The 23,146-nt window shown below is 45.4% G+C and overlaps 2 protein-coding genes and 1 pseudogene across 6 annotated transcripts in view; 1 reads left to right on the forward strand and 2 right to left on the reverse strand.

Moving 5' to 3' along the window:
- The window catches only part of OCA2 (OCA2 melanosomal transmembrane protein), a 158,917-nt gene extending 152,102 nt beyond the window's left edge, over nucleotides 1-6,815 (reverse strand). Inside the window, exon 1 of the mRNA XM_035115521.3 lies at nucleotides 6,634-6,815. The gene's annotated coding sequence lies outside the window, so the exon portion shown is untranslated. The remainder of the gene's footprint in view (nucleotides 1-6,633) is intronic.
- Nucleotides 6,816-17,151: 10,336 nt separating this feature from the next.
- Nucleotides 17,152-23,146, reverse strand: part of HERC2 (HECT and RLD domain containing E3 ubiquitin protein ligase 2) — a 94,776-nt gene continuing 88,781 nt past the window's right edge. For all 5 annotated transcript variants that reach the window (XM_035116815.3, XM_035116814.3, XM_035116812.3 and 2 more), the window contains exons 90-93: nucleotides 22,033-22,223; nucleotides 21,369-21,474; nucleotides 19,292-19,504; nucleotides 17,152-17,968 (exon numbers count right to left, since the gene is read on the reverse strand). In XM_035116815.3, the coding sequence (XP_034972706.1) occupies nucleotides 17,696-17,968; nucleotides 19,292-19,504; nucleotides 21,369-21,474; nucleotides 22,033-22,223 (783 nt within the window). In that variant the 3' untranslated portion in view covers nucleotides 17,152-17,695. The remainder of the gene's footprint in view (nucleotides 17,969-19,291; nucleotides 19,505-21,368; nucleotides 21,475-22,032; nucleotides 22,224-23,146) is intronic.
- LOC118085801 (U2 spliceosomal RNA) lies at nucleotides 18,556-18,694 on the forward strand (annotated as a pseudogene).

The following is a 23,146-nucleotide window of genomic DNA, read 5'->3' on the forward strand; positions in this document are numbered from 1 at the left end:
GACCCAAGTTTGGGAAACCCTGGTGTAGACAATTCTGAGCCAGTGTTGCCAGCATTCCTAAACAATTCTATTTCCAGTGTTTCTAAACTAAACTGAAGTTTCCATTAAAGTTTTCCATTAAAATTAACTGTGATCATATAAGCATTCTTATCTGGCAAGTGTGCTCTATTAACACCACTAAAACATTATTCCCTGTGGTTTAAACTTGGTGTGTAAGGGCCACTTTTCAAGTAGGATGCTCAGTGTGAATGTGGCAAGCTAAAATGCAAAACATGAATGCGAGTTTACAAGCGTGTGTATAGGAACATGCGGAGCTGACTACTACTAGATTGGGCAGGTTGTCTATCTATCCTAATATTCCCACACTTTGATTGCCTCACAGCAAAAGGTCTCTCACATCAGTCATTCCTTTTAACTGGAGATATCAAGGGTTGGACCAGAGGCCTTTTGCACACAACACTTGCCCTCTTTTTGCTAACAAGGAACATTGATCAAGATGCAGCCAGTCTTTGATGACCTTGTTGTCATAGGTGGAAGCTGAGTTGCTGCTGTCACCAATTACATTGAGTTTATTTCATTCCATGTAAAAAAGGTAAAGTTAAAGGACCCCTGGATTGTTAAGTCCAGTCAAAGGCAACTACGGGATTGTGGCGCTCATCTCGCTTTCAGGCCGAGGGAGCCCAGTGTTTGTCCACAGACAGCTTTCCGGGTCATGTGGCCAGCATGACTAAACCGCTTCTGGTGCACACTGTGACATAAGCCAGAGCACAGGGAAACACTGTTTAACTTCCCGTCGCAGTGGTACCTATTTATCTAGCGTGCTTTCGAACTGCTAGGTTGGCAGGAGATGGGACAGAGCAATGGGAGCTCAACCTCATTCCGGGGATTCGAACCGCCGACCTTCCAATTGGCATGGCCAGAAGGCTCAGTGGTTTAGACCACAGCGCCACCCGCATCCCTATAATTCCTACATTCCATGTAGCCCATGGAGACACAGCTGAGCAAGGAGGGCAAAATCTATACTCAAACCCTTGTGCTGGTGACGCCATAGGGCACAAAGGCATATTGAGCTCCTCAAATGCATTCCCTACAGGTCATAGCAATGGGGGGGGGGGCTTCACTATACATGCTGCAATTCATTGCTCTCTGTCCTGTTATTAAGAGTTATACAACTATTTTCTATAGGTTATAACTCAAAGTTAATTTCTAGCCAAGAATGAACAGAATGTTTTTTTAAAAAATCACACAAGAGAAATTTCATAGATATCAATGGAAGTCTTGTACACAAAACAAAGGAAAACATATGCCCTTGAATGTTTTAAGACCATGCTTTGATCACAAGATTCCCGTTTCAAGTGAGTTAGCTCTAACTCTCCATAAAGTATCTGTCCACATTAATAAAGCTAAATCAGCATAATCTAAAAAAAGGAGGGAAAGTAATCAGAGCATAGGTGTCAGGAGTATGGGCAGGAGTCAGGCTCTGGGGCCTGTAGTGCTTTGCAGGAATGGGGCCTGCCTCAGCTTGTGCTGGGGAAGCAAGGCGTGGCCACACAGATGAAGACATCAGCTTGTGCTGGAGAGGCAAGGAGTAGTCACTCAGGTGAGGCCACTTGATACCTCACAGGAGCTGGGAGGGATAAAAGCTCAGCATTTCCCTTCAGCTCTTTGCCACAGCAACGCTATCCCTGCCTGGTTGCATCTGGCCTCTTGATCCTTGATCCTTGGACCCTTGCCTTGCCGACGTCTTGATTCTTGCTCCTTGGACCCTTGCCTTGCCGACGTCTTGATCCTTGCTCCGTGGACCCTTGCCTTGCTGACGTCTTGATCCTTGCTCCTTGGACCCTTGCCTTGCCGACGCCTTGCTCCTTGCTCCTTGGACCCTTGCTTCGCCTTCGCCTTGCTCTTGCCCCGTGGACCTTTGCCTTGCTTCTTGTTCCTGGACCCTTCGCCTTGCTCCTTGCTCCTTGGACCCTTGCTTTGCCTTTGCCTTGCTTCGTGCCCCGTGGACCTTCGCCTCTGCCTTGCTCCTCGACCCTGCTTCTTCACCACCATCTTGCCTCTGGTCCTGACGCCCGCCGACCGGACCGTGACAATAGGTGCCAACTCCCAGATTGAAAAATCCGTGATCAGCACCGGAAGTCGCGCTGTGGCCATTTTGGAACTGGGCAGAGCAGCACCAGAAGTCACTTCTACGCATGCTCTGCCCATTTCCAAAATGGCCGAAACGCCAGAAATCGCTTCTGCACATGTCCAGAGACTCCAGACATGCTCAGAAGGAGCCTCCCCAGGCCAGTACGAATTCAGGGGATTTACGGGTTGTTTTTTTAAATCCGGGCTGCCAGCAGGAAACGGATGGAAAAACGGGGGTTTCCGGGGAATACGGGAGACTTGGCAGCTATGAATCAGAGCAGAAAAACTCAGGAGGCCTGATGTCATGGACTGGTTGGACGCAGAGGAATGGTGGGAAGAAACAGTTGGCTTGGAACCCCCGGAGTGGTGGTGGGACAACAATGAGTGGTCAGAGTGAAAAGAGGGAGACGACTGAGGAGATGAGGTGTCAGAAACTAAAGTGGCAAAGTGAGCTTCGAGAGTATGTGGCAAAGTGCAGGCCAGAATCAGAGGCAGAAGCTGGCAAGTGGGATGAGGGAGGCCAAGAGGCAGAGTTGGGTTATGCTGGTGAAGAGTCACTGATGTCTCCCCCTCCTGCTGTAACAATCTCCCCTCCCCTACTTGTCTCCCCAAACCAGAAGAGGCATGAAAAGTGCAAAGGAGAGGTTGGTTGGGTGCATGCAGGCATAGTCTCCAATTGCTTGGGGAAAGCCGAGGAGATGGGAGTCTCAGCAACTGATTTTTATGGAGGAAGACCACTGGGAATGAGCTGCTCTGCTCATTAGGCATGACACTCAGTCATGGAGTGTGGATATTGTGCTTTTGCTAATAAGAGTTAAATCCATCTTTGAACTGTGTGATTACTGACCAGCTCCTGTGACACCTATGTATATGCAAATATTATATTGGCTTTATACTATTGTTTCATTGAAAGACTAGTGGGGAGCTCCTGGCACTGCCCAGGAATTTTAATAAACCGAAAATATAATTAAAAACCACAGCATTAAATCCCAGGTTAATAATGCAAGTATGAACAGAAGCTAAATATCACAATCACACATAAACGGGGCGGGGAGCGATACTGACATGAGTAGATGCAATTGGAAGCATTGGTTTATACGTAGTTCATTATCTAGTGGTTAGGAAAGCAAAATGTGTCTTAAGGAGTACTAAGGAGAAGACAAAAATAAACTAGTAAGGCCATTGTTCGGCTTTGACTACAAATGTTGCTGCTTGAAAATTTTCTCAAGGCATGTTAGGGTTGCATGGATTTGAAATAATTTTGAGAAAGAAGCAAAGTGATTAGCAAATGGGTTGTACAGTGCATATTTTGGGGTTTTTAGCTACACTTTTTTACTTCTTTCGGTTTGAAGCAGCAGCTAGGTGCCCGCAAGCACTCTGCTCACTTTTCACCATCCAATCCAAATTCAAGTGCACAAGCTATGCAGCAACTTTGGGTCAAAATACTATAGATTTTTTTTTAAAAAAAACCTCTGCTATGTGAAACAGATGTTTTTAAATCTTCAGGATTAATCCCTAATCAGTTTCTGCCATTAATGGGACTTAGCACTAACTTTTAATTGGTGGTTCAGAGTTAATCACCTGAGTTAAAAGGGAAGGGGAAAGCACTCCTACTTGCTCCTCTTTCTGTACACTTGATGCATGTGCTTTAAAAAGTGATGAAATATTTGCTGTACTGTCCTGAAATACCACAACTTTTCAGAAGCAGTAGTTCATAAACTTCTTCCTAAGGGGTCTGCCCAGTGGACTTCTTTCTCCCTGCCTCTTCAGGATCCATGTAATGATCCCATCTAACAGGCCTGGTCTCCACCTACAGCAAGTATCGAAGTGATAGAATGCTTCAGAGTTAGAAGAATCTCACATACAGCCAACTTCCTCCCCCACTCCCAAACTCATAACAGTATACAGTTGTACGCTGGATCCCAAACGCCTTGCGAGTCAATCGTTTTGGCTCCCGAATACTGCAAATCTGGAAGTGAGTGTTCCAGTTTGCGAATGTTCTTTGGAACCTGAACATCTGACACAGCTTCCATGGCTTCCAATTGGCTGCAGGAGCTTCCTGCAGCCAATTGGAAGCCGCGCCTTGGTTTCCAAGCCCTTGGGGTGAGGGAAATCTGAGCAATTTCAACCCTGTATTAGACCCAATTTGGGCACTTGATCTGGGCTCCTGATGCAACAACAACAAGAATTACACATCCGAATCTGGTGGCTAGATATCAATCCAGACCAGCAATCATGTTTTCCACCACCAGTGCTTCAGTCTGTCATGGCTATACATCATATGCAGGTGTTTTATAAGCTTACTAGTGTATTCGGTCACTTCGCTGATCTTCTGCTCAGGAAAGCATACACCGCTGTCATGGAAACCAGGTATCCTAGCAAAGTAATTACTCGACTCCTGTTCAAACACACCAGGGATGTTTCCTTAAAAACCAGATTAGAAAAGCAACTGACACAAAACCCAGAGTAATACGCTAACACTAGCTTCCCGTTTTGCACTCAGCCTAATAGCTACCTGGAAACTAACAAATAAGGGTAATTTGGGACTGACACGAGTTCTAAGCACTGCTTCCCATTTAAACAGCGGGGTGTTGTTATTGTTTCCTTATATCACCAACTCCAGTCCTTTAGAGTGTAAAATTAATGCTCTGTGGCCTTTACCCACCTAAACGGTAAAGGAAAATATAGGCGGTGACAAATTTATTCCACAATAAGCCTGGGGCACAAAAGTTTGACCCAAAAAAGGCATAATTTTTAGAAACACAAGCAGAATGGAGTGAAACATTTCTGTGAAAAGAAACTCTGTCCATTCAATATATTGGATCCACCCATTATTGTTAATACTGTTTCACACCACTTCAATCTCTGAGTGGTATGAGATTCCTGGAGTTCAAAGTGATTACCTAGGGTTCATGTTTCCTTTTGGAAATGAGGCAGAGAAGAGACTGTGGTGTCTTTCTGATATATGGGTTATTTACACATATCTGCAACCTGAGCCTGAGATGTTCAAGGCATCAATGCACCAAAAGGATCTTGTTTCTCCCATGGCCGCAGCCTTGGATTCAAACAGAGATCTCAAATACTGTTCTGACTCTCTTTCTCCTCTAGTTCACATCACTGCAAACTCCCAACTCTAAACTCGTGCTTTGTCCTTCTCACTATCTCTGAGTTGAGAGAGGGGCTCCACCCATTTGCCGCCTCACACGAAGCCCCCATTCCTCTGCTTCCCTTAATGGCCCATCACTCAGGCACTCAGCTCAACTCAGGAAGCTAGCCTGGCTTATATTTTAATGCTTGCTGGATCCAGGGCTTAGAAGAATCTCACATATAGCCTATTTCCTCCCCCATCCCCAAACTCATAACACTATATTTTAAACTGCTGTGGAAATTTTTAATCAAAAGACCAGTTCTAAATATTTTAAACTGACAAACATAGGACATGGCATGCAGGCTGAGGCTGCAATCCTCGCCCCATTTACCTCTGTGTAAGCCCCACTGAACTGAAAGGCAGGGTGGTGTAGTGGTTAGAGTGTAAGACTAGGATCTGGGAGACCAGGGTTCAAATCCCAACTCAGCCATGCAAGCTCCCTGGGTGACCTTGGGCCACTCACCGTCTCTCAGCCTAACCTACCTCACAGGGTCATTTCAAGGACAAAACGGAGAGGGAAGGTATGCCAACTTTGTTTGGATATAAATGCAACAAAATAAAATAATAATAATAATAATATTTATACCCCGCCCATCTGGCTAGGTTTCCCCAGCCACTCTGGTCGGCTTCCAACAGAATATTAAAATACAATAATCTATTAAACATTAAAAGCTTCCCTAAACAGGGAAATAAATAACTTCCAAGTCAATAGGACTTCCTTCTGAGTGGCCATAAGTTAGGACTTTGCTGTTAGCTAGGTGGCATTTTTCGAACCCAATTGTGATACAAGGGATGCTTTCTATGCCAAAAATATCTCCTACACAATCATTTATCTGCAGCTCATCTGCAGTGCAAACACAATCCTATACAAGTCTACTCAGAAGTATGTCCTATTGGTATCAAACACCATAAGATCTGAGTCATCTACTTTGAAAACCTAAAAAGAAAGAGCTAACATTCCCAACACTCCATTAACCTCTACTATACAGCATTTCAATTAAAAAAAGTCTAAAGCTGTTTGTTCCAATCCAGCTATTTCAGAGTAACTCCAAATAGTTATCATAATCATGTTTTTTTCAAGGAAGGAACATTGCTGCCTAATTTTTCTCAAATTAAGTTTGAGTTGCCTAGGGGGGCTGAAAAAAATTAATTCCTTTCATTTCAGTGTGCATGACAGTCAAAGAAGTGGAACACATTTATAAGTGCATTCAAACTATCAAACAGTCAACATAACATGCACTTTCAAGTGTTTGTATCAGGGCAACCTTTACCAGTGTGTAGTTGTCTCAGAATATTTAACAGTACATTTTAAAGAATATGCTATCAGTGACATAACAAAAAAAAGAGTGTTTTACCTGTAACCTGTAGATTTCTTGCCGTCTTCTCAAAAAATGCCACAAAAAATTGGAGGTTCTAAGTTCATTATCAGATTTCGTCAGTTAAAAGAGCAATAAGCAACTCAAAACTTTCCATTCGTGTAAAGGCTGTGTCTAAATTAAATGGCTTGCGGAAGAACTGGGTTCAGCATCTGCGACTCTACAAGTGTCCATCCCATGCACTGCACACAGGAATGAAACATAAATTCCTAGGTTCACCATCATGTGACACCAAACATAGAAGCTGGCGCTTGCTTTGACTGCTATTAGCAATTTTCACTGCATTAACAAGGCTCTTTTTAATCCTCCCTCAGTTGATGCAAAGGTCAACGGAGGAAAAGAGCGAATGGATAGTTCTGTCAGGAGGTGGAGAAACCCCACACCCAACTTAGGTTCATGATACGATTGTACTTTAGGAGAAAGTACTGAATAGCACACAAGAGTCCCTTCAGAGTCTCCACCATAACTGAAATTCTGAGCAAATATTCTTTTGACAGCAGCTGTTTGTGTAAGAACAAAAACCTGAGGTAAATTAGGGGAGGCAGTATGAGTGTACTTAATTCTGGGGTAATTTTTTTCACCTGGGACAGTTCTAAGGTCTTAAATCAGGACAAGCTGTGAGGATAATTTCCCTAAGAAGGATGTACTGTATTATTTGGTCTTGATAAAACTTCCTGGGCTAGATCAGCAGAGAATGGCTGAGCCCTTTCAGAAATAGTGAAAAGTAAGAGGAGGGAGCAGGGAGCAGGGCTCACTGTGAACTGGTCCCAATTGTACCTTATGGCAAACATGCCAGGGGGTGGAGTGAAAACACTTTGTCTGCATTCCTAAGAGACTTTTGAGTTCTGTGCCTTGAAGCAGAAAGGATAAAGAGGAGGGAGGAGAGAAGCGGAGAAACCTACAGGCCCCACCATGTTTACATCCTTCCAGAAAAGTAATAATTATTATTACGGAATATGCATGTGTAAGAGAGCCACTTCATAGGACAGTCTCAACAAAGCACACATCAATGGTTGGCAGTCGTATTAAAGTATTTTCATGGCTGGGGGTGTGAGTTTGTCATTTTCATAGCTGTCAAGTTCTCCCTTTGTTATGTACTGAGCTGAATCCTAGAACAATAGGATTCAGAATCAGCGGGAGCTACCCAATCCAACTCCAGGTGGAAGTGAATCCGCAACCTGATTGGCCTGCTGGAGCAGCCAATCAGGCGGCTGGCAGAAGTGAATCTGCTACCTGATTGGCCTGTAGGAGCAGCCAATCAGGCTGCAGGCAGAAGTCAATCCACAATATAATTGGCCCACAGGTGTAGCCCTGAAGTAGCCAATCACGCAAGGCCCATTGTGTAAATAATGTATATAAGCAGATGGTTTTGGGAAAAGAGCGATTCGTCTTCTCTTCTTCTCCTTGATGAATATGAGCTGAATAAAGAGCATGAAATTCACTCTCGACTCCGAGTATATTTCACTGGCGACGAGGGTGGGATCCTGCTGAGCTGACCGCCACCACGCACTGCACCGCAGCACCGCCACCTGCTGCACCGCTGCATCGCACCGTGCATCCAGGCTTCAGCTCCAGGACCCAAGGAACCCAGAATGGCAACCGACAGCAGCTTCTTGCCATTCAAACCAGCATCAGGAGACTGGGAAGGGTACGCCGCCCGTTTCAACTTCCTTCTGCAAGCGAAAGAAGTCACCAACGATGCCATGAAGAGGGCGACATTCTTCAGCGTCTGTGGAGAGGAGACGTTTGAAATCGCCCGGGCTCTCCTTGCACCTAGAGATGTCGCTACCGTCTCTTACAAAACAATAATGGAACGGCTGAAGGAGCACTTTTCACCACAGCCCTCGGTGGTAGCTTGCCGAAATGCCTTCTACGCAAAGCGGCAAGCCCCGGGGAAAACCATAACTGGGTTTGTGACCTCCCTCCGCCAAGCCGCCCGGTTATGCAACTTCTCAGAGTTGGAGAACATGCTTCGTGACCGCCTCGTCGGTGGCCTGAGGGACGAGATGTTGCAACGACGCCTCTACGCCAAAAAAGACCTCACGTTCCAGATTGCTCTGGAGGAAGCCCTGGCAACCGAAGCCGCCGAGAGGTCAACGCAAGAGGCACGACCGGCCCCGCCATCCCAACCGAGGGTCTACCACGAAGACCTCACCGACGAATCCGAATCTGACAGGGAGGAAGTACACCGAGTACAGCGGCGCACTCAAGCAGCACACACACCACAGCAGCCTCGACGAGAAGGAGGGAACTGTGCAAGCTGCGGGGAGAACCACGAGAGGAGGACCTGTCGTTTCCGCAACGCAGAGTGCAGGCAGTGCAGAAAATTGGGACACATCGCCCGGGTGTGTCGGGCTCGACTCACCCGTCGACAAGCATCAGATGACCGACCCAGGAGCCCCAGGTCACACGGCACCATGCACCAAGGCAACTCGACGGAGATCACGGACTACCAGGTATTCCAGTTGCCCCATCCCAGCACAGAGAAAATTTATATAGAGGTACAGATAGAGGGAGCCCCATGCCGCATGGAGCTGGACACGGGTTCAACTCTATCCATAATCTCGGCCCGAACATTAAGGGAACTGTGCCCTAATGGGGGTCCCAAACTAAGGCCGGCCCCATTCACCCTCCGGGACTTCCAGAAACGTAAGGTCCCTACAATGGGGGTGGGGACCTTCAGGGTGCAATATCGAGGGCGAAAGCAACAATTGGACTTGCTGGTAGTTAAGGGCCCCTACGTTAGCTTACTGGGACTGGCATGGTTTGGACCTCTGGGGCTAGCCGTTACCGGGGTGAACCGCACTAGCTTACAAGTGGACGTGGACGCCATATGCAAAGAGTTTCCAGGGGTTTTCGATGGGGCATTGGGACGATATACAGGACCCCCCATTGCCCTACAGCTAGACCCCGCTGTACGACCCATCAGGCACAAGGCCCGCCGGGTCCCGTTCGCCCTGAAACCCCGCATAGACGAGGAATTGGACCGGCTCGTGGAGCAAGGAGTGCTGGAGCCGGTGCCCAACGCCCCCTGGGAAACTCCAATTGTCACACCCGTCAAGCCTAACGGTTCGGTCCGCATCTGTGCAGACTACAAATGCACCATAAACAAGGCTCTCACGGCCCATGCATACCCAGTGCCAGTGGTCAGCCATGTCCTCGCCACCCTGGCTGGGTCAAAAATCTTTGGCAAACTGGACTTGGCCCAAGCGTATCAACAGTTGCCTGTGGACGAAGCCACAGCAGAGGCTCAGACGATTGTGACGCACAGAGGGGCATTCAGAGTAAAGCGGCTGCAATTTGGCGTTAGCGTGGCACCAGGCATATTCCAGAATCTAATGGACTCTCTCCTTAAAGGGATTCCTGGCGTCACCCCCTTCTTCGATGATGTACTGATCGCCGGGCCCACACCAGAGGAATTTGAGGACCGCCTCCGCTCCGTCCTGCACCGTTTCCAGACGGCGGGCCTCAAGGTGAAGCGGGAAAAGTGTTTACTGGGAGTGCCGCAGGTGGACTTTCTGGGATTTAAGGTGGACGCAGAAGGGGTCCATCCAACCGGTGACAAGGTACGGGCCATTTGTGAGGCCCCAGCGCCCAAGAGCAAGCCCGAACTTCAGTCATTCTTGGGACTATTGAACTTTTACCATGCCTTCCTTCCCCATAAGGCAGCGGTAGCGGAGCCCCTACACAGACTCCTAGATAAAAGGGCCCCTTGGGTGTGGGGCCAGCGACAAAGGGCCGCATTCCAGGCAGTCAAGGACTTGCTCGTCTCAAACTCGGTCTTGGCACACTTCGACGAGAGGCTGCCAGTGGTGCTGGCATGCGACGCCTCTCCCTATGGCATCGGCGCTGTCCTGGGACACCAACTCCCGGATGGAAGAGAGGTGCCGGTGGCATACTTCTCCCAGACGCTTGTTGCAGCCGAACGAAACTACTCACAGATTGACAAGGAGGGTCTGGCAATCGTGAAGGGCGTAAAAAAATTCCATGATTTCTTGTACGGGCGGCCCTTTACCATAGTGACTGACCACAAGCCATTGCTTGGCCTGTTTGCCCCCGAGAAGCAGACCCCCCAAGTGTTGTCTCCACGTGTCCTCAGGTGGTCAATTTTCCTTGCCGGCTACCAGTATGCACTAATCCACCGCCCTGGGAAGGCGATGGGCCACGCAGACGCACTCAGCAGGCTACCACTACCAGAAACAGGCCCCGACCCAGCGCCTGCGCAAGAGGTTATGACCCTGGAGCTGCTTCCCGACCGACCCATTCAGGCACAAGAAGTTGCGCACCATTCCACAAAAGATAGGGTCATCTCCCGGGTCCTGGACTGGGTGTGGCGAGGATGGCCCAGCAGCAGCCCCGGGCCAGAATTCGCTGGCTACACAAACCGCAAACATGAACTGTCGGCCCACAAGGGGTGCCTGTTATGGGGAAGCAGGGTTGTTGTTCCCCAGCCCCTCCGCAAAAGGGTCCTCACAGCCCTACACGAGACACACCCAGGGGTAGTGAGGATGAAGGCCCTTGCCAGGAGTTATGTGTGGTGGCCGGGGATTGACAGAGAGATAGAGGCCTGGGTCCAACACTGCCAGACCTGCCAAGAATCCCGCCCGGATCCCCCAAGGGCCCCAGTCCAGCCCTGGGAGTCCGCCCGACATCCATGGTCACGCTTGCACGTGGACTTCGCTGGCCCCTTCCAGGGAAAAACATTCTTCATAGTGGTGGATTCCTACACCAAATGGCTGGAGGTCGCACTGGTACCGTCCACTTCTACGGCGGCAGCCATCCGGGTACTACGTAAGCTGTTTGCAACCCACGGGCTCCCTGACACCCTCGTCTCGGACAATGGAACCGCATTCACGTCAGAGGAGTTCCAGACCTTCACAGCGCAGAACGCCATCCGCCACATCCGCTCAGCACCATTCCACCCTGCCACCAATGGCCAAGCGGAGCGCATGGTGCGGACCACCAAGGACAGCCTCCGCCGCATAACACAAGGGGACTGGGAATACCGCCTTGCCGCATTTCTTCTAGCACAGCACAGCACCCCAAGCACAACGACGGGCCGGAGCCCAGCTGAACTACTCATGGGCCGGCGCCTTGCAACTAGACTGGACCGACTTCACCCCGACAGAGCTCAGGATGAGGTAGTGGTGGGGAAAGGCAGGAACCCCCGGACATTTGTGGCCCAGGACCCAGTGTATGCAAAGAATTTTGGGGCAGGCCCAGCATGGGTACCCGCCACAGTCACCAAGGTGACCGGTCCCGTGTCGTACGAGGTACTAACGGAAGGGGGGCAATGTTGGCGCCGCCACTGCGACCAGCTACGGCGACGATTCCCAGGAGGAACCCGGGAGGAGAGCGGGACAGAGGGGTCCCAAGGGGACAGCAGGGCAGTGAGGCCTGTAGAGCGAGAGGGGTGGGCAGAGGAAGCAGAAGCAGTAGGCACAGAGGGGCGCCCCGAGGCTGGAAGGACACCGGAACCAGAGCTACAACCTAGTGGTTCAGTGGCGCCAGACCAGACAGCCCCGGCACAGCCAGCAGCCTCGGAACACGAGCCAGAACCAGAACCCCTGACCAAGGAACACCCCAGGCCACAACGCACACGGAGGCGGCCAGCAGACCTTGGGGACTACGAATGCAACTTCCCGGGCAGGACTGGAACTTAGAGGGGAGGGGTGTTATGTACTGAGCTGAATCCTAGAACAATAGGATTCAGAATCAGCGGGAGCTACCCAATCCAACTCCAGGTGGAAGTGAATCCGCAACCTGATTGGCCTGCTGGAGCAGCCAATCAGGCGGCTGGCAGAAGTGAATCTGCTACCTGATTGGCCTGTAGGAGCAGCCAATCAGGCTGCAGGCAGAAGTCAATCCACAATATAATTGGCCCACAGGTGTAGCCCTGAAGTAGCCAATCACGCAAGGCCCATTGTGTAAATAATGTATATAAGCAGATGGTTTTGGGAAAAGAGCGATTCGTCTTCTCTTCTTCTCCTTGATGAATATGAGCTGAATAAAGAGCATGAAATTCACTCTCGACTCCGAGTATATTTCACCCTTTTTTAAAGAGAAATTCCTTTATGCTGAATAGGCTTCCTCACGAGAAAAGGGAAAACTTGACAGCATTTTTCTGATGAGTGGCAAGCATGGCTTTGCATTTGTCTTAGGAAATTAAACGGTCTCAGCTAGTTAAGAGGCCAGGGGTACCCACCTGAATAAAATACTGTGGGGGCCCAGGTAAGCCCTGCCTCACATAATCAATCACATGATGCAGTGAACACACGCCATTTGAATGGGAATACCTGTCAGCTGGGGGGGGGCAGCCGCCTCAAATATTTCATTGTGGGGGCCAAAGCCCCCATGTCCCCTAGGCGGTTATGTTAGAGGCAGTAGCTGGTCCCTGTAAGTACCAGGAAAAATTTCTGTGAATAAGGCTTCTTCATATGCAGGAAGTCGTCATCGTTGTCGTCAATTTATTACAGTCAACAGGCTAGAAATAAGACCAAAGTGGCAGAAAGTTAATAATGCAGTGGCTAAGCCCTGAAAGTTTCCCATGGGAGTGACCTTGGGGAAACCCACATCGCGTCTGCCAACCCTAAAGAAAATCACATACAAAATGGAATTATTTGGACATATAACAAAATTTGGATAGAAAGGCGATACATCTTCCTAAACATCAGTATTTTCAACTATAGAAGGAATAGGGCTTAGCTTATAACTTACTCCAGTTAGGTATGGATAGAATTTATGAGAGCTGCCTATGAATGTGTGTGCTTAGGTATCCTCAGGAACAGAATAGGGGCGTGCCGTTTCAGGTGTAGCCAGATCAGGTATTAAAAAATATCCAGAGCCTGGTCTCTCACTACCCTTGCTCGTATTTTCTGCCTGCAACACTTCAGCTCCAGCCTACAACTAAAGCCCAGGCCTGTCTCTTCCAACTTGCAAACTCCCTCCTCTACTCCACTAGTAGGTGACCAGAAACTCTGGGGTGAAAAAACACGTACCTGAACTCTGGATGCAGATGGGAAGCATTGGCCTAGTTCAAACATTACAACAAGAAGATGGCTAAATGGTCCTGTTTCAGTTCTCTAACTGAACTCCATTAACCACCAGTGTTGTGTGGTGGTTAAAAGTGTCAGACTAGGACCTGGAAGACTAGGGTTCAAATGAAGCTCACTGGATGAGTTTGGGCCAGTAACCTACTTCACAGCATTATTTTGGGAATTAAATGAGGTGAAGAACCATGTATGCCGCCTTGAGCTCTTTAGAGAAAAAGCTGGCATATAAATGCAATAAATAAGTAAATAGCAATATTAAAAGGTACCTCCTTTCATGGCTCAATGTGCCATATACAAAAACAGTAATAATCACAATAATAATAATAATAATAATAATAATAATAATAATAATAATAATAATAATACAGCATCAAATTGCTTTATCAAAGAGGAGAGTGAAGTGTGACATTTTCTATTCAAAAGTCTCCTCATGAAGTGACAGGAAATTCAAGACAAGACGAAAGGAAGCACATTACAACGCACACTGAGTTCACAGAATTCGTACAATTCTATGATCACTCTGAAATGAGGTTTGGGAAGGGGTGGTTGCTAGATTACAATTCCCATCATCCCCAACCATTGATCATGCTATGTGGGCCTGATGGGAGTTGTGAGTCCAGCATCTAGAGCAGGCACCCCCAAACTTCGCCCTCCAGATGTTTTGGACTACAATTCCCATCTTCCCTGACCACTGGTCCTGTTAGCTAGGGATCATGGGAGTTGTAGGCCAAAACATCTGGAGGGCTGCAGTTTGGAGATGCCTGATCTAGAGCCACAGGCTCCCCAACCCTGCTTAAGTGATCTTTACTCACTTAAATAGCTTTTAAAGAAGAATTAAGACAAATAATAAAAAGTAGGCCTACAAATAGTTATTAGCCATGCTATCTAAAAGTTGTCTCCTGCTTTCATTGGGATTACATTTCCATTACCAGATGTTGCAGACACACAGGATAGCTTTGCCCACAAGTTTACGAGCTTCCCAGCCACTCTTCAAAGCACACCACCTTTGGACTAATCCGTCAGGAAGTGGTATTATGACTGATATTAGCAACACTTCTTCCAAGAGCAATCTCTGCAGCAGATCCAGCTGCTACCAAAATGGTCATCTCTCTCCCTTCTGTGCCACTTTGAATTTTCAACTAAGTGTTCCACAATTTAAGGCCCGGAAGTTTCCTTTGCAAAGCTGAAACTGAACAGGCATTGTTTTGTTTTGTTTTAAGTTAATGCATTTAAAAAGCCAGAGGAAGTTGCCCTTATAGTGAATGCAGGGGCCTCACATTGCTTGGCCCAATATCAAAATTTGTGTGTGTGTGTGTGTGTGTGTGTGTGTGTGAGAGAGAGAGAGAGAGAGAGAGAGAGAGAGAGAGAGAGAGAGAGAGAGAGAGAGAGAGAGAGAGAGAAGAATGAGAGAAGAATGTCATAATCTAAGATGGTTAGGGAAACTCTTACTGCATGGCTTCCAGTTTTGCCTCAAAATAACAGCACCCCTTCTTGCAAAATAATCCAAAACAGTGACAAGTCAAATGATAGACACTAATTAGCAAGCTTTAAAGGAGCTCTTAGGAAGCTCATTGCAATGTACCAGAAGTGAACAAGGCAAGAATTATTAAAGCAGAACTTTGTCAATGAAGCCTAATTAAGGATCAGCCTTCTGGGATACGATAAGGCTGTTTTCAGATAAGGCAAATTTTAACAATAAAAAAGAAGAACTCTCACCAAGATTAAAACACTGTTCCACTTTTCAAATAATCAAGGGATCCTTTTTATTTTCCAACAATGCTGAGTTCTAATTGACCTGACAGCATATTTCTTTGAGGTTGTCTTTGATTTAAAAAAATATTACAAATCACGACTTTGACACATAGCAGATGCACTGCTTTGTGTATATATAATTTTTTGAAGCTGTGGGAGCCAGTTTTTTAAAAAAATTCTTTTTTTAGCACATGCTACAATTGCAACACATTTTAGGGTGCATTCACAAGAATTCTCTTTGACTAAATGTCTTACTGCATTTCATTGTTTTCAGGTGATTTTAAATGTTTTAAAAGTTTTGATTATGTTTTTATTACATGTGGTTTGCCACCCAGGGTTCCCCTGGAAGGACAAGATATAATAAATTTTATAAATAATACCCTTTTGTCAACACTTTGAGTTAATTGGAAAAAATATGCAAGGCTACCATGGATTGTATCCAACTAAGTTATACTCAGCATAGGCCCATTCAAATGAATGGACCCTAATAAATCATGCCCTTTGATTCAGTGGGTCTACTCTGAGTATGAAAACATAGTAACCTACATTCCACAAACCCACCATTCCCACCATAGCTGCCAAGTTTTCCCTTTTCTCGCGAGGAAGCCTATTCAGCATAAGGGAAAATCCCTTAAAAAAAGGGATAACTTGGCAGCTATGATTCCCACAATACTATAGAGTAAAATAGAATACATTCTACTATAGAGATCAGACTCCTGATCAACAATCACAGCTTCTTTATCCAAAGAGTCTAAATAGAAAAATTGTTTAGTTCATCAGAACAGCAGTCCAATATTCCTGTGCCCAAACTACAGAAAATTAAGAGAAACTGTTATTGAAAGCACAGGTTCAGAATCAATTGAGATGATGAAGCTAGGACAGTGTGATTTATATACCAGCTAAGTGTCCATTTGACAGCTCTAGGCAAATCACTGATAATGGCCAAATTACAGTTCCTTAAAAAACCAAAAAGAAAAACTTGAAATATGGATTAAGTAGAAGATCTGATTTTGCCATGTGACCGATGTGCAAGACTTAAAAAGAAACACGCAAAATCATAGCTTAGGAGCACAACTGCCTCAAATTTAGCTGAATAAACCTTGGTGAAAGATTAATCCAGACTCTTGTACTACTTGGGTAGTACAAAGTAGTAGCGGTATGGATAAAAAAAATTAATAACAACTTTATCAAAACAGTGCTCCCTTAAAAACTCTGTTTTAGAAGAAGTCAAAACAATTGGGGAGTGGGAGCTCACCAGTTCACAGCTAAGTCAACCATAACCTTTTAGTCTGGGAGCTAACCTCAAGAATAAGCTTGGATTTGTCCCATTCTTTTAAGTTTTAGCTTAGCAATCTGACTTGTCTTATGTAGGCACCTAGTGATTCTTTAGAAGCCATCTTTAAGTACTTCAAAATCCCGTGGAAGGTTTCTCACATTAAAAAGCCCTACTAAACTGTTTGTGACAGATGTTTTATTCAGCGGGAAATTATAATTTTTGCATATACATTGCACGATTATGTACAGTAAATTTCCCATGTTAAGAATTCTGGAGTGCACAGAAAGTTATCAGTCCAAGATACATTATATATATATATTTATGTATATATTTAGAAGCTAAAATATAGACACTGGAAAGTGGAGTGAGTTTAATGAGGCGTTGGGTTTGTGAATGTAAGGAATACTGATAACGGAGTGTTCCAAAAAGTTTCTTTAATAAACAAAACAACTAGTAAAGTTAATTGAAATATTTATAATACTATTCAGTCATTGCACAGTAGTTCCAATATACAATCAAGAAGATGCAGAGAACACAACACTTAATTTGGAAGGGAAAAAAAAATCTATTGCACCCACAATTTAAAAATTTTCAATTTTTTGGAATTCTACTCTAGTAATATTTTATAAACATTTACAACACATCAGTAAACACAAAGTTCTACCTGCAGTGCAGCATTAAGGGGGGGAGAGAAGGGGACCCTTCAGCTATCAAAATAGACAGTTTGGTGCCCGTTCACGGCACCCATTTACTCTAAAAGGAAGTTACTTCATTTATCAGCCATCATTCCTACAATGAGTAACGCAAGCTCCCTGTGTTCAGTTAATAATTAGTAGTTCTCTGGTTATTATATGCCTTTCTGCTCTCTTCACTACCACGGCCTGCCGCTCAATGCTACGTGTTGTGGCCCTTTGCCTCAGTGCTCGTAACATCAAGCTCTGGCAAGGAGCACCCCCCCTCCTCAGTGGCCTGTCAGGTAGTCCTGTGTTGAATCCGAAGCAAAAGAGTCTGCATCCTCGTTGTCGGAGTCATCGCTACTATCGTCAGCGGTCGGCTCTCCCGTCAGCGCTATTCGGGCATAGTCGTCAGTGTCTATAGATTTACAGAAATGGATGGCGTATTTCAGTTTCTCTTCCAGCACCTGTTTGCAAGAATACCTAGGCAGCTTCAGCAGAAAGAAGCACGTATAAGACTCTGGCAGGAAGTGGTCTGGAGGATTGTATTTATCGAGAACCTGTCGGGTCAAAAGAGAAACGGAAACGTCAGTTTTGCTGAATCAGCCACCACAAACAGCACCTTTACAGCAAATCATATGAACATACTTTGGTGATTGATTGATTGATTGATTGATTGATTACGGTTCTTGACCAGCACACATAAATATGCAATACATAAAACAATAAAAGAAAAACAGTAATAATCTAAAAATAGGCAATAAATATAGGTTTTAACAATTGTTTAAAAGAAAACTGATTAAACAGAGTGTTACTACTTAGGGAGGTAGACTACAGCACTTAATAACACTGGGTCCTCTTTAGCTAGTCCTGAAGATGTTCTGAAGATATTTGGACACTGCTAATTAGATTAGACTGAATTTTTATGACTCTAGCACAGAATTTGGCTACCTTCTCTGACACATTAGAGTTAGCGTCAGAAAGAAGCCACTCTATATAGAAATTATCCGAGTGTCCAGGTAGCTCTGCCAGAATAGTGTGGATAAGCTTGCCTCGCACCTCCTCGTAGAAGCAGCATCACAAAAGTATATGGCCGATAGATTCCATTTCTCCTGATCCGCACAGGCACCATCTCTCACATAAAGGGATCGCTTCTCGGCCTTTTGGCTAAGATCAAGTGTAGTATCTGTTCTTAACATACTTTGGTGTTTTTCCCTCTCCCTCTTGCCAAGAAAATCAACCCCCTTACCATTTGTATTTTCACTTCCTTATTATGTGGATCATACGCCTTCTTAAACGTTGTTTTAAATACTGAATTTTTTAGGCCTACACTATCTTGCCATCCTCTCTCTCTCTCTCTCTCTCTCTCTCTCTCTCTCTCTCTCTCTCTCCTTGTCACTGGCTGACTTAAGCCATTAATATGAAAAAATAATAATCCTTTCACACACAAAATTTAACTTTTTAAGTTCACCTCAAAGTAGGCAACTGTTGCCAGTGGAAACACAAGTCACCTATTCAGTAGAAAAATCATAAGATCAAGAAATGTCTGTTAATGCTGTAATCACAAACAATGCATTGTACAGTAAGTTTGGAGCAAGCTAGTGCATTCAGGCTAAATTTAAACAGCAGTTATAGAGGAAAGGGCAAACTGCAACTGTAGCAAGAAAATCTCTAAAAGTACAAATTTTCCAGGCAATTTTGGAGGATAAGAGTTTCCTGGTCTCTTCTTGTAGAGCACCATGCACACACAAGGATTCCGTACAGTACATGCAGAATCCAAGAGAAAAAGGAGCAATGTTAATCAAAAAATAAAATAAAAATGGTTGGAAATTCATTAGAGCCCACTGCAGTCCACAATCAATCTGGAATTCTCCATGTCGTACCTGGATGACAAAGTCCCTGCCTCTGAAATCTGCAATTGTTCGAGGTAGCCTGGTCCTGCCCCACACAAAGCGCAGAAAGAGAGAGCGTTCTGTGTTGGAAAAGGACTCCATCACCTCCCAGAACCACTGTATAAGAGAAGCAGTGGGCTCGATCCCTTTATACGTGGCCACAGATTTCAGAAGATGAAGAGGGATATCTGGACTTCCACAGACCTGCAGGGGGAAAGCAGAGAACAGAAGAATGCCATAAATGTGTGTGTGCTCTTGCTGGGTTTTTTCCCAGGGGGGACCTTACTACTTACTATTATGCATCAGCACGACTGAGTTTTAAAGCACATTAGAAATGGAGAGCTTTTAGCATTTGATAACAATGATTAGTCTGCAGTGATGCATTAAGATCAGGTGAGTATGAGTGATACTGTTGTGTACATGAAATGGCCCCAGTCCCCAAAATTTGGAGCTGTTTCTACAAACCATTGGTAGCGGAAGAATTCTCTTTCAACAAATGCATTAAACAACATTTTATATTGTATTTTTTTATGTGTCTAAGCATTCAAATTGTGTACGCACATTTACACATGTGTACACTGAACCCACAAGTGTCTAGGAAACATCACAAAAAGGGGTGGAATGGGGCAGGGGGCAGGTGTTCACAGGCTTTTCCAATGGTGGTTCAAATGTACACAATTTCACTGACTGAGTTGGGGGTTGTCTGTATTTGTGACTTTTTTAAAATTTTGTTTCTTAATTTTTAATCACTCAAAATATAGCAAAAACAAAAGAGCCTGCTAAAAGAAATAGCGCCCCACTATCTCCTGAAATCCTGTAATGTTAAAGGTAAACATGGATTTTTAGCACCACTGAACAGAGAATGTATATTCTTAATACTGCATGTTAAAACATGGAGGATCAGAGTTCAAAGTAGCATCTAACCTAACTCAATTTTATTCTTCACATTTTGCATTTTTTTCCTGAAGCTGGCGTGTCATGTTCCATTTTTAGAGCCCAGGAATTGAGTGGTTTGCTGCCGTTAGTCCTACCAGGTCCTTAGTTTTAGTTCCTCACCTCACCTGTCAGTATGTGCAAGCTAGTGCATATTTAGAGCTATCTGTTGTTGCCATTTTCAAACATATCTGCAAAGCTGTATTACACTTTAGCTGTACTAGCACTGCACAGAAACAGTCATAAGCATACCTCACCTTTGAGGATGGCCGACAAACCGAAAGGAGCAAAAAGGAATTCACTGTTCCCAACAGAAGGGAAGTGACCTGGGCCAATTCTCCCCCACTCTTCTTTATATAGCAGCCGCTAAGATTGCAAGCCAATGACTTGGCCCAAATTTTAATCCATGCTTTTTTAAAAAAAAAAAGTGCACAAAGCAACCCTTGTAGCACATGCCGATGGGGCAATTATGTAAGTCAGAGTAATCTTAACCTTTGGCCAATAACAAGGCATAACCTACTGCAACTCTTTTGCTACATAACAAGTTCAAGGACATGTCCCGATTCACATACTTTGGGCTCTCAAATTTCATTGGCACCCTGTGCGCCATTAAATTCTGCGCCCCCACCCGTATCTCACAGTCTGCTCCGCCAGCGCTGTTGTGACACCCCCTGCAGCTGAACTAGCCGTGCAGCCCTAAAACCGCCTCTACACATATAGGCAGCCCCGCCCCAAATGTACGTGTGTTCAAGTCATGTGTCACGCCAGGAAGCTGGAAGTGTGGAGGGGAGACTTGGAGAGCCCCAACAAAGCTCCACTACACCTCCAGCCCATGAGAAGACCCTCCCCAAAGCCCAAAGAGGATGTCCCCTTTGGGCTCTGAGGAAGATCTCTGCACAAGAGGTACAGTAGGATGCTCCCCGTTTACATACATTTCACTTTCATACGAAGGCCGGAATGTAAACCCCATGTAAATGGGGAGTCACCTGTACTAATATTTGGCCTGTCTTCCGCTTTTTTACTAAGTTCCGAAGAAGAAGAAGAAGTGGTGTTTGGATTTGATATCCCGCTTTATCTCTACCCTAAGGAGTCTCAAAGTGGCTAACATTAAATAGTGATGGCTGCACATACATACCATTGTTTCCAGCTCATATCCTGTGAAAAGGGAAAGAAGAGGAACAGGAACGACGCGAGCCATCCCTTCCCGAACTGCCGCGACTTGCTCATCGAATTCATGAAGTCTGCCAAAATACACACATTTCATGAGTGAAAGGGATAGTGACTGACATGCTTGTTAATTATATGGATCTATAGAAGGAATGAAAAGAGGCTTAAAAGAATTCTGGAGCGAGTATTCATAATAAACTGGTCTATGATCCCGAGAGCTTTTAGGAACATAGGAAGGTGCCTTATATATCAGGTCAGGTCAGGGTTTCCCAAACTTGGGTCTCCAACTGTTTTTGGACTACAACTCCCAACATCCCTAGCTAGCAGGACCAGTGGTCAGGGATGGTGGGAACTGGAGCTGGAGACCCAAATTTGAGAAACTCTGTGTCACATCAATGGTCCACCTAGGTGAACATTATTTACACTGAATGACAGCAGCTCTCCATGATTCCAGGCAGGAGTGTCTCAGCACCACACGGAGATGGCAGTGACTGAATCTCTGTCTCTTTGCATGCAAGACAGGAGGCTTTGCCACTGAGCTACAGACTTCTCCCGTGATAACCCATGATCAGGGCTCTAGGGGAAATGCAAATGATCACGGGAGGAAAGCAGGAGAATAGTATTCCACAAACCTATAGTTTATCGCCAGCCGCACATACTCCGCACGATTATCCAGTGTAATATGGGCGTATTTGGAACTAAGCTGAATGTCTTGACCACTTGCATTTGGCACTGTGAAAGGCAGGCTCATGGCTTCAAATTCTTCGGAAGTAGCTTCATTGTCTCGGATGTACATAAGCCCAGGAATGAAATCCTTATCAACCTTTCAAACGGAAAAAAAAACACCACGTAAAGCCTTTCCCACAAAATACTTCTAAATCCAACATGGGCTATTCATGGTTCTGTAAGCAAGCCTGCACGTTTGCAGAATCGCAGGAAATAGTGGAAAATTACTTCTAAATACCAGCCAGAGATGTTATAAAGCCCTGTTTTTGCGAGTCACCTGAAGATTCCTACCTGGGAAGTGTTGGTACTGAAGATTACAGAAGAGCTATTCTGGGCTCCACCGTTAAGTATAACAGGAGAATGAAAATACACATAGGAGAGAGATGAGCAAAATAGAAAATCAACAAAAAGAAATTATTTCATAAGGAAATTCTTTCCTAAGAAATGACATCCAGAGGACACAGTGGATGTGTGTTCACCAAGGGTTGCCAACCCAGCACCACATAGTGCCCCTGGAAAGGTGCCCCAGACTCTGAACTTTATTTTCTTTTTTTTAAAAAAGCGAGCTTTTAGTCCTCCTAGAAAGAAAGTTATGGGACAAGATGTGCAGGTTCTTTTTAAGCAACTTCTGTGAAATGGGAGTGGCATGGACACCTTGTATATATTTCCCGTTACTAAGGAATGTTCCCTGTTGTTCTTGTTAAGGCAGCAGCAGCAGCAGCAGCAGGTGTCTGTCTTTGTGTCTGTGTGATCTCCATAATCAGAACAACAGGGCATAACTGACCTTTCACAGTAAGCATAAAGTTGTCCGATTTTGTGCTATCCTACATTCTCCATGGCAGCCATTTTGTGTTATAAAAGTTGGTGTGCAGCTACCATCTTCTCCACCCAGAAAGGCACCAGGGGCAGAACCACCAGCAGAAACATACAGAGTAGGCTTCTGGCAATAAATATGCCCCCCAGCTGTAGTAATAAGCAGTCCAAGCAAAGGTCTTACATTTCACTAATATTTACACGGAT

The sequence above is a fragment of the Zootoca vivipara genome, chromosome 4 (assembly GCF_965207765.1).
Source record: "Zootoca vivipara chromosome 4, rZooViv2.hap1.1, whole genome shotgun sequence".
Lineage (NCBI taxonomy): Eukaryota > Metazoa > Chordata > Lepidosauria > Squamata > Lacertidae > Zootoca > Zootoca vivipara.